The 11,973-nt window shown below is 31.7% G+C and overlaps 1 protein-coding gene across 3 annotated transcripts in view; it reads right to left on the reverse strand.

Annotated features, from left to right (window-relative positions):
• The window catches only part of LOC148621957 (coiled-coil domain-containing protein 172-like), a 14,002-nt gene extending 2,136 nt beyond the window's left edge, over positions 1 to 11,866 (reverse strand). Inside the window, exons 1-7 of one of the 3 annotated variants that reach the window (XM_088571379.1) lie at positions 11,697 to 11,866; positions 8,426 to 8,511; positions 5,024 to 5,140; positions 4,390 to 4,555; positions 3,220 to 3,321; positions 1,539 to 1,629; positions 1,247 to 1,400 (exon numbers count right to left, since the gene is read on the reverse strand). In XM_088571379.1, the coding sequence (XP_088427505.1) occupies positions 1,247 to 1,400; positions 1,539 to 1,629; positions 3,220 to 3,321; positions 4,390 to 4,555; positions 5,024 to 5,140; positions 8,426 to 8,511; positions 11,697 to 11,778 (798 nt within the window). In that variant the 5' untranslated portion in view covers positions 11,779 to 11,866. The remainder of the gene's footprint in view (positions 1 to 1,246; positions 1,401 to 1,538; positions 1,630 to 3,219; positions 3,322 to 4,389; positions 4,556 to 5,023; positions 5,141 to 8,425; positions 8,512 to 11,696) is intronic. The other 2 variants (XM_088571378.1, XM_088571380.1) reach the window with 2 other exon arrangements.
• Positions 11,867 to 11,973: the final 107 nt, after the last annotated feature.

Below are 11,973 nucleotides of genomic sequence, written 5' to 3' on the forward strand. Positions count from 1 at the left end.
CACCCACATACATTCATTCTGACTTGAGTCTTTGAACTTTAAACATTTTAGTATTACAATGACAAAACCATTTAAGGACAGAATCAGGAGATACATGTATATGGTATTAATATTGAAATCCAATAATTTTAAATAGACTTCAAAGGTCAAGGTCATTTAGAGGTCACAAATTTAGCTGACACATTGTCTTATGATCTTATTATGTAACTGTAAGAATTGCACTCATAGACCAAAAAAGGAATGTCTTCAACAAAATACAAAAAAAGTCATGTCCCAGAAACAGAATGTGCCAAATATGGTATGCCTATGTTGAAGAACCAAAGAAAATATGTGTATGACCCTGTCTCGAATCTACACAGACAGACAGGGTGATTCCTATACACCCATATGAACTTTGCATTGTCTTGTTGGTCATACATTTGTACACCCATGTGCCAAATATGGTATGAATAATCAAAATCCGATAATTTTAACTTGAGTTTAAAGATCAACTTCATTTCAAGGTCTTGAATGTACTTGATACATTGTCTTGTGGCGATTAACCCACTAACCCAAAATGGAAAGCCAACATCAAAAGACAAAAAAGTGTGTCTCAAACGCAAAACTATAATTGACCTTGAGGTCAACTGTCAATGTCATATAGTGATCATGAATGTACATTTCACCCAGCCAAATTGTGATACACCAATGTTCCAAATATGACATGCCTATGATGAAGAACAAAGAAGATGTGGTCTGAATTTGAATCTGCAGACTGAATGATTCCAATATACTCCCTGACCCGGAAATTTATTTGCATGGTATGGTAATTCTTATATAAGAAAAACAAAGATTCCAATGTGTATAAGGGAACTACCATTTGATTTTTTTTCATCATGAACTCGTGGATCATTACGGTGTATCCATCTGCACCAGGAAAATTGATTTGTTCAACATGTCATAGTTTTCTTTTCACCTTTCATCTACCCCGGACATGACTTTTTATTAGCAACTCGGCAGAAGTTTCTAGAAAAGCAGAGGACGCTTACCCTACCGGTGCACCTGGTCCATGCTCCCAGTTTTTAGTGGAGTACGAGTTGCTCATTTACTTTTGTTACTTTGTATGTATCAATTTGGTTACTTTATGTTCTTTGTTGTGTTTGTCTGTTTCCATGTATGGGCTTTGTCCCTGGACTACATTTTTTTGACTTCCACTAGAATCTTGGTTCCCTTGATTACTCTTATACACCATAAATAGCATTAACACCTGTTGCTCCGTTCTTTTGAGGTCTTGCTGGAGTTGTCTTTCTTTCACCTGTTTCTGCCAACACAATTGTTGAAGATATCTCATTTCTTTTTGCAGCTCAGTACATTTCTCCTCCAAGTTTTCACGTTTAAGCATCTCTAACTGTTGTTGAAGCCTATTGAAATTAAGAGAGTTCAATCTATTGTCTTTTTTTCCTATGTAAATGATAGATAACCTGCTAATTATAGATACTTGAACTATGGGTACCTTAAATGAGTAATTCCAATAAAATGACAGATCATACCAGACTTACTTTACAAACTCTGGCATTTTTGATGGAGAATTCAAGGCTTTTTCTTTTTCTGTAGTACTTTTCTTTTCTTCTTCATATTTTAGCTTCAGCTCTGTAATAATAATAAAGTAAACCTAGCATGCATGATTTTTTAAATCCAGTTAATGAAAATATATATTCTATTATCTATAATGTTCAGTAATTACAATGAATAACAATTTAGTTTTGGTCAATTTTTAGTTGCTTTTCTATCAGGTCAGGATAAACCTCATTTTACATAATAAAAGATTGGATGGTGCTCACAATGGATTTTTAGCTCACATGGTCTCCATTGCCATTGTGGTAAACAATTTTTCAAAACTCTTCTCCTCTAAAAAACTTGGCCAATGTAAACCAACTTTGACATGAATGTTCCTTATGGTATTTTGTATAGAACTAAAGAAGGGAATTTTGATCCTTTGAAAAAAAACCCCAAAAAACAACAACAAAAAGCATGGCTGCCGTTACTAATATAGAACAAAGGTGCCAGACAGAAGTTTTTCGCATAAATCTCCAATACTGTTAGATTTAGCAAAAATCTGACAGTGGAAAAGTGTTCAGCATAAAAGGATCTATCAGTGGTCAAATTTTTGTGTAAATTTGTTCTGCCATGCTGGAGTTATTGCCCTTTTTCAACATTTTTTTTGCTATTTTTAATGTTATTTTTTTCCAAAAACATGGCCACTATTACTTCAAGCAGAACATAGGGGTCAGACAGAAGTTTTTTCACATATATATCTCCAAAATTAATAGGTTTAGTCATATTCTGACAAGGGTATAATGTTCAGCATTATGAGATTTACGGTAAAATTTTCATGTAAATCTGTTAAGCCATGTTGGAGTTATTGCCCTTCTTTAACATCTTTTTTTTGCTATTTTTAATGTTAACACTTTAAAAAATGTTCTTCTGTGAAACTACTGGACAGAATTTAATGAAAATTGGTATGAGTTTTCCTTAGGTATTAGGACCTTTTATCCAAGACAATACATGGTTGCTTTTACAAAAATATAATTTTGCTTATTGCAATTCATGCTCTCTTAGTTTTTTTTTTATCCAGGTCAGGTAAATGAAATGTCTTTCATACACAAGGTGGGTCAAACCTGAAATGCTATCTGAGGAACAGAAGTCATGTTTAGGCATTGAAATTGCTAAAAATAAGACAAACATGGTGTATAAGAGACTGGGGTAATGTGAAAATTTAACAGTTCTCGGTTTTCCTCAATTTATCTACCATAAAATTTACCGTTTATGTTGTCTAAACATGTAAAATAGACTTTTGCTATTGGATACAGCCTATGTGATACAAATATTCGGTACAATCTATATAAGTGTTACATCATGTGCTTAGGCTGAACTACTTTTATCACACTGGGATGAATTACATGTTCAAACATCTTCCCAATGAATGGACCGTGACGTGACTATTTTTCATTCAAAAACTGCTTATTTTCATACCATGTATGGGATATTTTGATGACAGTTTAATATGATTTTAGGCTTTGTCTATGTAGGATGGAGTTATTTATACTCAAATAAAGTTTAACTTTGTTGATAATGCACTGCTATGTTGTTTTGGCTAACAGAAATATGCAAAACTTTCTATAACATACTATGTGCATCATATGTATAATTTATGAGTAAAAATTGCCATCTTTATTTTACCATTTAGATGTTCTTCAAGTTTTTCTTTCTCATTACTTATCCGTTGCAGTTTCTTCACAAGATTGTCTGCAGTATCTTTCTTCTGGTTATAATTTTGTTGCTCTGTAAAAAGAAACAAACAAACAAAAAATATATCTGAATCAATGACACAAAAAGGTTATACCAACCATATATTCAAGTCAAGGCAACTGTTTTGATACTTGAAACACAATAATCAATCTGAGCATTAAAGATTGCATAATTGCAATATTGATAGTGTAACAAAAATCCTGTAAAGTGGTTTAGAAGAAGATATGGAAACAAAATAGGTACCCCTACTAATTTAACTCCATTTTTGTTGTCTGTCATTATCAACTTTTCTTTAAATGTCTTCTTTATTGAAACCAATCAGTGGGTTGTAAGCAAATATGGTCACCAGCATTCCTTTGGTAATGTATTAACTTTGAGAATTGTGTTAATTATACTGACCAGGTATACAATTATACAAACATGGCAGTCAGATCTTCTCATATATTGGGTAAATCACTTATTTCAAGCTTTATTTTGAATTTATGGAATATTCAGTGATACCCCCAAATAATAGTGAAAAAGGGGAATGGAAAAATGTTCAAGACTACATATGGGATTTTGCTGAAAATTGAAATTAAACTGTATTTTATGGTCCTTAACAACTGTGCAAAGGTATAAAAAAAAATCATTGATCTGTTCTCAAGTTACCATCTGGAAACTGTTAGGGGACGGATGGACATGAAAGTATTACATAATACCTCACCACTTTGTGTGGTGGGGTATAAAATGAGAAATAAAGAAAAAAACAAAACAACCTTTCTCCTTCTGCTTGAAGAGCTCTATTAAAATCATAAATGGGGTACCAATTTTGTGGTTTTTGTGGGTTCAGAAAACCATGATATTTGATTCCTAATGAAATGGAAATTTCCCATCGATTTGTATAATGGAGTTGTCAAAATCAACTTATACAAGAATCCACAAACTGACATTTTTTCCTAAACCATGAGAATTTGTTGCCTCAAAAAAGTACTTTCAAAGTGCATCATTTCTCTGTGCTAGTACATGTTAAGATCAAGAAGGTTTGTTTTTCAAAGAAAATTCAAGTAGTACATGGATTTATTAGTATGTGAACATTCAGTTAATTAATTCACTGTATTAAACCTGCTTTCAGTTGTTCATATTGCTCTCTCAGATTTAAGATTTCTTGTTTTGCCTCTTTTTCTCTAGCAGCTTGTCCATCACTTACAAGGCTGTAATTTTCAACAAACTCATCAACTTCAGCACAAAATATTCCTGTATCCTTTTCTTTCTTTTTCATCAGAGAGTTCTGAAAAAGCAATACAAAAAAATACTAGTATTATCAATAACTGTTCAAATCCTTAAAAACAATTTTTTTGTTCCAATGCTTTACATAAAAAAACTTAGAACAACAGCAGGGCCCTGGCTCTTCATACCCATCTTTTGTAATAAACTTGAACTTTGACCTATAGATCTAACATTCAAAAGAGATATTCATTGTCAGTCTGCAAATCAATTTGTATCGTTGTTAACAGTAAATCTTACAACATAACAATTAGGTTACAACCATTTCTTTCATAACAGATTGAATGAGATACTGACAATTTTATGAGATTAAATTTTCCCCCTTCGTTTGTTTAATAAACAATGTTTTAGTACCAGTATTTCTTTATTACAAACTGAGGATGACAGTGAAGGGGTTATGGAAAGTCATATATTCTAGAAATCTTAAATTATGATACTGAAAATTTATAATGCTTTACAGATAATTTCTTACTGTTTTATTTTGTAAATCTTTATACTCATCATTTAATATGTGAAGTTGTTCACACAAACTCTCCTGTTTATGTTGTAGTAGTGTGTAAGACAGCTCATCCTCAGTGAGTTTCTGCACCTGGAATGACAGGTTGAAGTCTATTAAATACATCTTAAAGCATATATCATTTAATTTTCTGGGGATGCTTTTATAAAATATAATTTGGCCTGGCCAGCATTTTGAGTGAAAACAAAAGTTTTTCTTTTGGAAACAAATTTTCCACATGAAAGCCCAGAAAATGAAATGGACCATGCCCTATCTAAATAACTGAAATGAGCGGTGTGTTCCCATTTCGCCTTAGCTGTGAATAACAGTTAAAAATAGATAAAAAAGTACTAAGGCGAAATGGGAATTTTTATATTTTTATGTTGTAAAAACAAAACACTAAACAAATGTGGTGTTGTTAGAATGATTAAGGCAAAAGAATTATAAAATCAATTTTTATAGGCTTTTTTTTCTTTTTTAAGCCACTAATTTAAAATATCTGAATACTTTTTCAAGTTATGATTGGTCTTAATAAAAATTCATTTAAAAAAATACTGATAATATATATAAATTTGTTTCATATTTTAGTACACATACAATTTAGGGACTATTAAAAAAAAAAAAGTTCGAAAATGAGATATGACTTTTTTTAAGAACAAATCTAATGACTGTATATGTATATGATAATAGTTACTATCAAGTACTGATTAAACATGTACACATATAATTGAGAATTAACTTATACATAAAGACAAAATCACTTTGGAGATTTAAAAGACTTGGACTTTGGAGATGCAGCCCCACCATCTCGAAGCTTCACTGATTGTTATATATGGTCTATGAACCTTCACAATTGTGCCCGCTGACCTCAGCCTGATACTGTTTTCTGCTGTTGTTTTTAATTTTGTTCTGCAGGAATCATGCTTTTATTACGATTTTGCTCATTCTTTGTTGTATGTTTCATATGAACATTTTAATTTGCCTCTTCATTGTTTTATGCTTATAAATATTTGGATGTGCTTCTCTGAGTTAAGTTGCTATCAAAGTTGTCAGTCATATCATATTTATTTTGAATTTTGTTCTTTAATAGTATCCATAAAAAAGGTGATTTAAAACAGAAAATGAAAAATATCAAGACAAAAACCACTTAAACACATCACAAAATAAAAATAAATAAATTGACAAAAAATATCAACAAGCAATACAAAGATTTACATATATATGTGTATATTAGGTTTAAATACTATAAAAACACAACTTGCACTTAAAATCACATGTTTACACAAGTTCCCATGTCACCTTAGTTCACTCCAAATTTTACTAAGGCGAAATGGGGATAATTTTATTGTACCGAATTTGACAGCTAAGGCGAAATGGGAACAAGCCAAATGAGCTTAGTATTTAATTTAACACTTTACAGATACAATTTAAATTGTCAGTTTCATTCAAATCTTTAATCACTATCTAATATACAGATCATATCGAACTGGGATACAAAAATTAACTTGGTTAAATTAACATAGATGTTGCTTTATATTTAGTAAAAGGTGTGTTCAATTTGACAACAAAACCACATTCTGTACTGTTCATCCATGTGTGACATACAGTATAGGGACATACCATGCGTACCGTGATGGATCACTGACATGGTGGCATATCACTTTAAAAGTGGCAATAAATATCTTTTTAGCCTTTGAAGACACTTTGACTTTTTTTTGCACTTAAAGTGGTAGGGCTTATCACTCACAATACAAAGAATAAAAAAAAGTATCTCACAGAATTTTTTTTATTTAAAACCACTCTAAAAGTGGTACACCACTATGATGGTGTTCACTCACGGTATATCTCTTTCTGTACAAGCCAAAATGTGTACATTCTACCAAATTTATGAAAAAAAAACTTTATTTCATTACATTTATTTTCTTTGAAGAAAATATTGGTTACATGTCTTGACAACTTAATATTCCAAGTATGAAAGCTTATTGTATCAAGACAGTTTTTGACAATATATTTAGTTTGTTGAAGCATGTGGCTAATATGTCTGAATAAAAACAGGTACTATCTTTAAAAAAAGGATGGCCAATGCAGTAAAATTTTACTTCAAAGTTTCTACATTTCTTTCAAGAAAATAACACATGGCACGCAATTTAAAATTTTCTATACCGTTTTTGAACATCACTAAGTTATCAGTATTTGGCCAATCAGGAAACAGAATTGCTATCAGGTGACTTGCGTTTCCATAGAAGATTGTCCTTCAGGTCAAAGGGTAAAAAGCGTAAATACACCGACTGCGTTGGAAAAAGAGAGAACACCTCCACATTTGGCAAGAAATGATTGAACTTTGCATAGGAACAATACTAAGTTGCATGTGTTGTACTAGGCCTCCCATTCAAACAGCAAGTTTATAACAAACAGCATCAAAATATCTTACAACATATGCCCCATCTACATAAAGCCACACACCAAATTTGAAATCAATCCATCCATTGGGAGCCAAGAATTTTGCGACAATTTTTTTTTCTATCATTCCATGTGATGAAAAAAATGTTTCCAAAACAATATACAAATGTAAAGATGTATTTTTGTTTCACATTGCAAGCCTACAATTATAAAAATCCACAGTGCTGATAGTGTTCACTTCTTAAGTACAGCTCTGCTTTAAAACTAGGCAGAGAATTATGATTCATGCATTTCTTAATCCCTAATATTTGTAATGCAAATTCTTCTGTAGGCCCCATAGAAACTGTATTAGGAAATATAAGTGCTAATAAAAGTAGTCCACTGGAGATATTAAAACATAAAATTTGGTTATGTTCTACTACAGAAAAAGAACAGGAAAATTTCCTGTCAAAATTTTTACACTATAACCACTGAGTTACCAGTCAAAAAATATTTCAAGATATATAGAAAAACCCAAATATATATATATTTGAAATTCTTCATTAGGCCTCATAAAAACTGTATTCAAAAATTAGAAGTGCAAATGAAAGTTGCTCACTGGAGATATTAACTCTTAGATTTTGGTTGTTTTCTACTACAGAAAAAGTACAGGAAAACTTCCTGCCAGATTTTTTTTTACTATAACTAATCAAAAAATATTTCACGAAAAGTAGTAGATCCAAGGACATGAACATAGGAAGAGTTGTTTTTAGGACCTAACAAATATATTTATACAGTTTCATTGATTTTTTAAGATATGATGTCACCCCCTGCATGGTTTTTAGGCAAGCCATACTTAAGTAATTCTATATACTGGAACTCTTGGACAGGGTTCTGTAATTTTGTATCACACAATTAAAAGATGACCCAAACTTTGTTTCTTTTTATGACAAAAGGGAAAAAAACAACATTATCTCCATTGCTTGTTCATAATTTTACCTTTATAGCTAATTGACCTGTCAGGCATACACATTCTTTTTCTGTCTCCTTTATCTTTTCTTTGAAAGTCTGCACATTTAATTTTACTGTAATTAAATGTAATTTTGATACTCACTGACTTACAAATTTGTTTTGTTTTTATATTATCAAATTTTGGATGTTAGATCTCTTCTGATTGGCTGATATTTTTTGGCTATCACCTTATAAATCTTACAATGACATCATAAAATGTTGTTTACTGATTTACTTGTTCAATTTTGAATAAACAATTAAACAATATGGAAGAACCAAAACAATTTTTTCTGCCTATTTGAAAAAAACCTCAGTGCATGTGGTGCATACTTGAAAATAATGCTTACTACCTGGTACATGAGTGTTTTTTCAGTGTGCACCAATTGAATGAGGTCCATAGACACAAAAAATATTACAATCATTCCTTAAATGACTTATAACTATAACAATTACCAGGTAAAAGGATATATTTATACTCCACGAAAAATTGTTGGGGTATAATGCTTTTTACATGTACCTGTCTGTCCATCTGTCCACCCCGCTATCTGTCACATCTTCTTGTCACCAAGATCGTACAGTACCTTCATTATTTTACCAATTTTCTTCAAATTTTAGTTAGTAACAATGAAAACTTGGATGCGATTGATTTTTCACAAAAACTGGTCAAGTGGGACCACTCTTTTTGGAATGGGTTTAGTAAAAAATTAATATTTCAAGCTTGTCACCTGGGTAGTGCCTTCATTCCTTCAAACCTTGGTGAATGATCTTAAATGGGATTGATTGTCACAGAACAATTTTTTTTTCAAAATTCATCTCTTCTAAAACTACTTAACCAATTAGATCCAAACTTGGTATGAAAGTTCCTTAGGGTGTTCTGCATAGAACTGATTGGGGAAATCTGATCTTTCGAAAAACCTGGCTGCAATTACTAAAAAATAGACCATAGGGGTCAGACAGAAGTTTTGTGCATATGTCTCCAAAACCGTTAGGTTTAGCCAAATTCTGACATACATGTAGATGAAAGTGTTTAGCATGGGGTAAATTGTGTAAATTAGTTAAGGTCTCACTAACCACTTCCAGGTCAAATGACCACCCCCCTATGTAGTACCAAAAACACACTGAACCTAGACATATGCATTGTAAGTGCATTATTTGCATGTATTATGATTAAAAGTAGTCAAAATAAAGCTAAGAATGTGTACTTTAAAATCATATATGTAATTAACTACAAAAGTGTATGAATATTGTTTACATGTGTGAGTAATTGGCCTCCATGCTGTCAGTTAGCAGAACAGGTAAAAATGTGGATTTTCAGTATTATTTATTCAAGTAAATTTTGTGAAGAATTTCTACTATCATCGTACCATTAGCATAATGATTTTGGAAGCCTTACTTTCCAAGCTTCGCAACAGTATGCAACTTTAAGATGTCATTTGTCCTGGGAATTCACAGTGAGACTTTGAAAATTACTTTTTTAACATGTAAAGTAATGGAAACGTTAGAAGTGGTTAGTGAGACCATAAATTAAATTATGGCATATTTCAGGGAAATGCATAATTTGAGGAAAATTGCCTTTCCTGGTCATTATTTCCATTTTCCCATAAAATCAGTATAGTGATATTGGTAATCTGGCTATATTTTAAGAGGTGCATTGTGCAAGGGATTTTAAAAAACAACATAGCAACAAGATTTTTGTCAGTAACAGTGACTCATAACTTGACGTCATCCATGAAATACACAACGCCACTGCTTGGGATATTCAAAATACTCAAATACTCACACAGCACAGACTTAGAATCACACAGTAATGAAATAGGTATGATATAAATTGTTGAAATCTGTTCTTTTTTCATAATGATAAATGATATTTACTATTACGACTTCTTGAATTATCATAGGTATCAATTAGGTGTGACAAGTTAGTTAAAATTGTAATATTTTAGTAATTTAGGGGAAATATCACTGAGGGGCATGATATAAAAATGACCATTTCTTTGTAGTCCTATGTCTGATTTTGATAGTTTTGGTCTTATTAGACTCACAATACAACAAGCTTTTATAAAGTGTAAAAAAAGAAAAACATAAAAACTCATAAAATGTTTTTAAGGTCTCACTAACCACTTCTGAGGTCAAATGGCCACACTGAACCTAGACATATGTATTGTAAGTGCATTATTTGTGTGTATTATGATTAAAAGTAGTCAAAATAAAGCTGAGAATGTGTACTTTAAAATCATATATGTAATTAACTACAAAAGTGTATAAATATTGTTTACATGTGTGAGTAATTGGCCTCCATGCTGTCAGTTAGCAGAACAGGTAAAAATGTGGATTTTCAGTATTATTTATTCAAGTAAATTTTGTGAAGAATTTCTACAATCATGGTACCATTAGCATAATGATATTGGAAACCTTATTTTCCAAGCTTTGCAACGCTATGCAACTTTAAGATGTCATTTGTCCTGGGAATTCACAATGAGACTTTGAAAATTACTTTTTTAACATGTAAAGTAATGGAAACATTAGAAGTGGTTAGTGAGACCTAAGTCCTGTTGGAGTTATTGCCCTTCTTTGACATCTTTTTGTTATTTTTAATGATATTACTTTTAAAAATACTTTCTTCTCAGAATCTACTGGACAGAATTTCATGAAAACTGATATAATTGTTCTTAGGTATAAGTGTTAGTAAGTTTTATTCAAGAAAAAATATAGCCACTTTTACAAACCTAGAATGTTGATTATGAGCTAGGTGAGCGATTCAGGCTCTTTTGAGCCTCTAGTTTTGACTACATACATACAAACATGTAGCTTCATCCTTTGGTCGTGGGGAATACATTTGTACAGTTAACTTTGTTTTAGTATCATACACTTGCCTTTCCTATCATCTGTGGCAACACCCCTTCAGCACCTGTGTATTGAGTTTTCATATCACAACTTGTACATTATGCCAGAGCTTGTCGTAACTACACAGACTTTTTATATCATGCTAGACTTCTTACAATTAGGCTTCTGGAACAGGTTTATGTTACGCCATGATTGAAGTCATCCCTGCAGAAGTTTTATGCCATTATGGTCGTCATCATGAACTTGTGGATCGTTACAGTGTATCTATCGGCACCATGAAAACTTATTTGTTCAATGCGTCATAGTTTTCCTTTCCTCTTTCGTCAAAAAGAATTCTCAAAATTGATTTCCGCTAGAATCATGGTTCCCTTCATTGCTCTTGGCAGTCTTGCAGAAGGGGCATCAAAGCACTTACTTTCATTTAGAAAATTTCTCCTTTGTTGTGCTTGCTGCTCTGTATGGATAATTTGTTGAAATAAATCGTCTAAAGAGTTCATTTTAAAAAAAAATAAACTGTTTTCACTTTATAATTCCCACTAAAAATACTGTCTTCACCATTATAAACCTTGAAATATTGTATCTAAATATTTATCAATGAAAACGCTTTTCTAACCTAGATATTTGGGATTTTCCCTTATTTCGGAATAACTTTACTTTTTTAAGTTCGTTTATGGAAAAATCCGAGACGTACA

The sequence above is a fragment of the Perna viridis genome, chromosome 3 (genome assembly GCF_037379345.1).
Source record: "Perna viridis isolate PV_CMFRI_1.1 ecotype Kerala chromosome 3, ASM3737934v1, whole genome shotgun sequence".
Taxonomy (NCBI): Eukaryota; Metazoa; Mollusca; class Bivalvia; order Mytilida; family Mytilidae; genus Perna; species Perna viridis.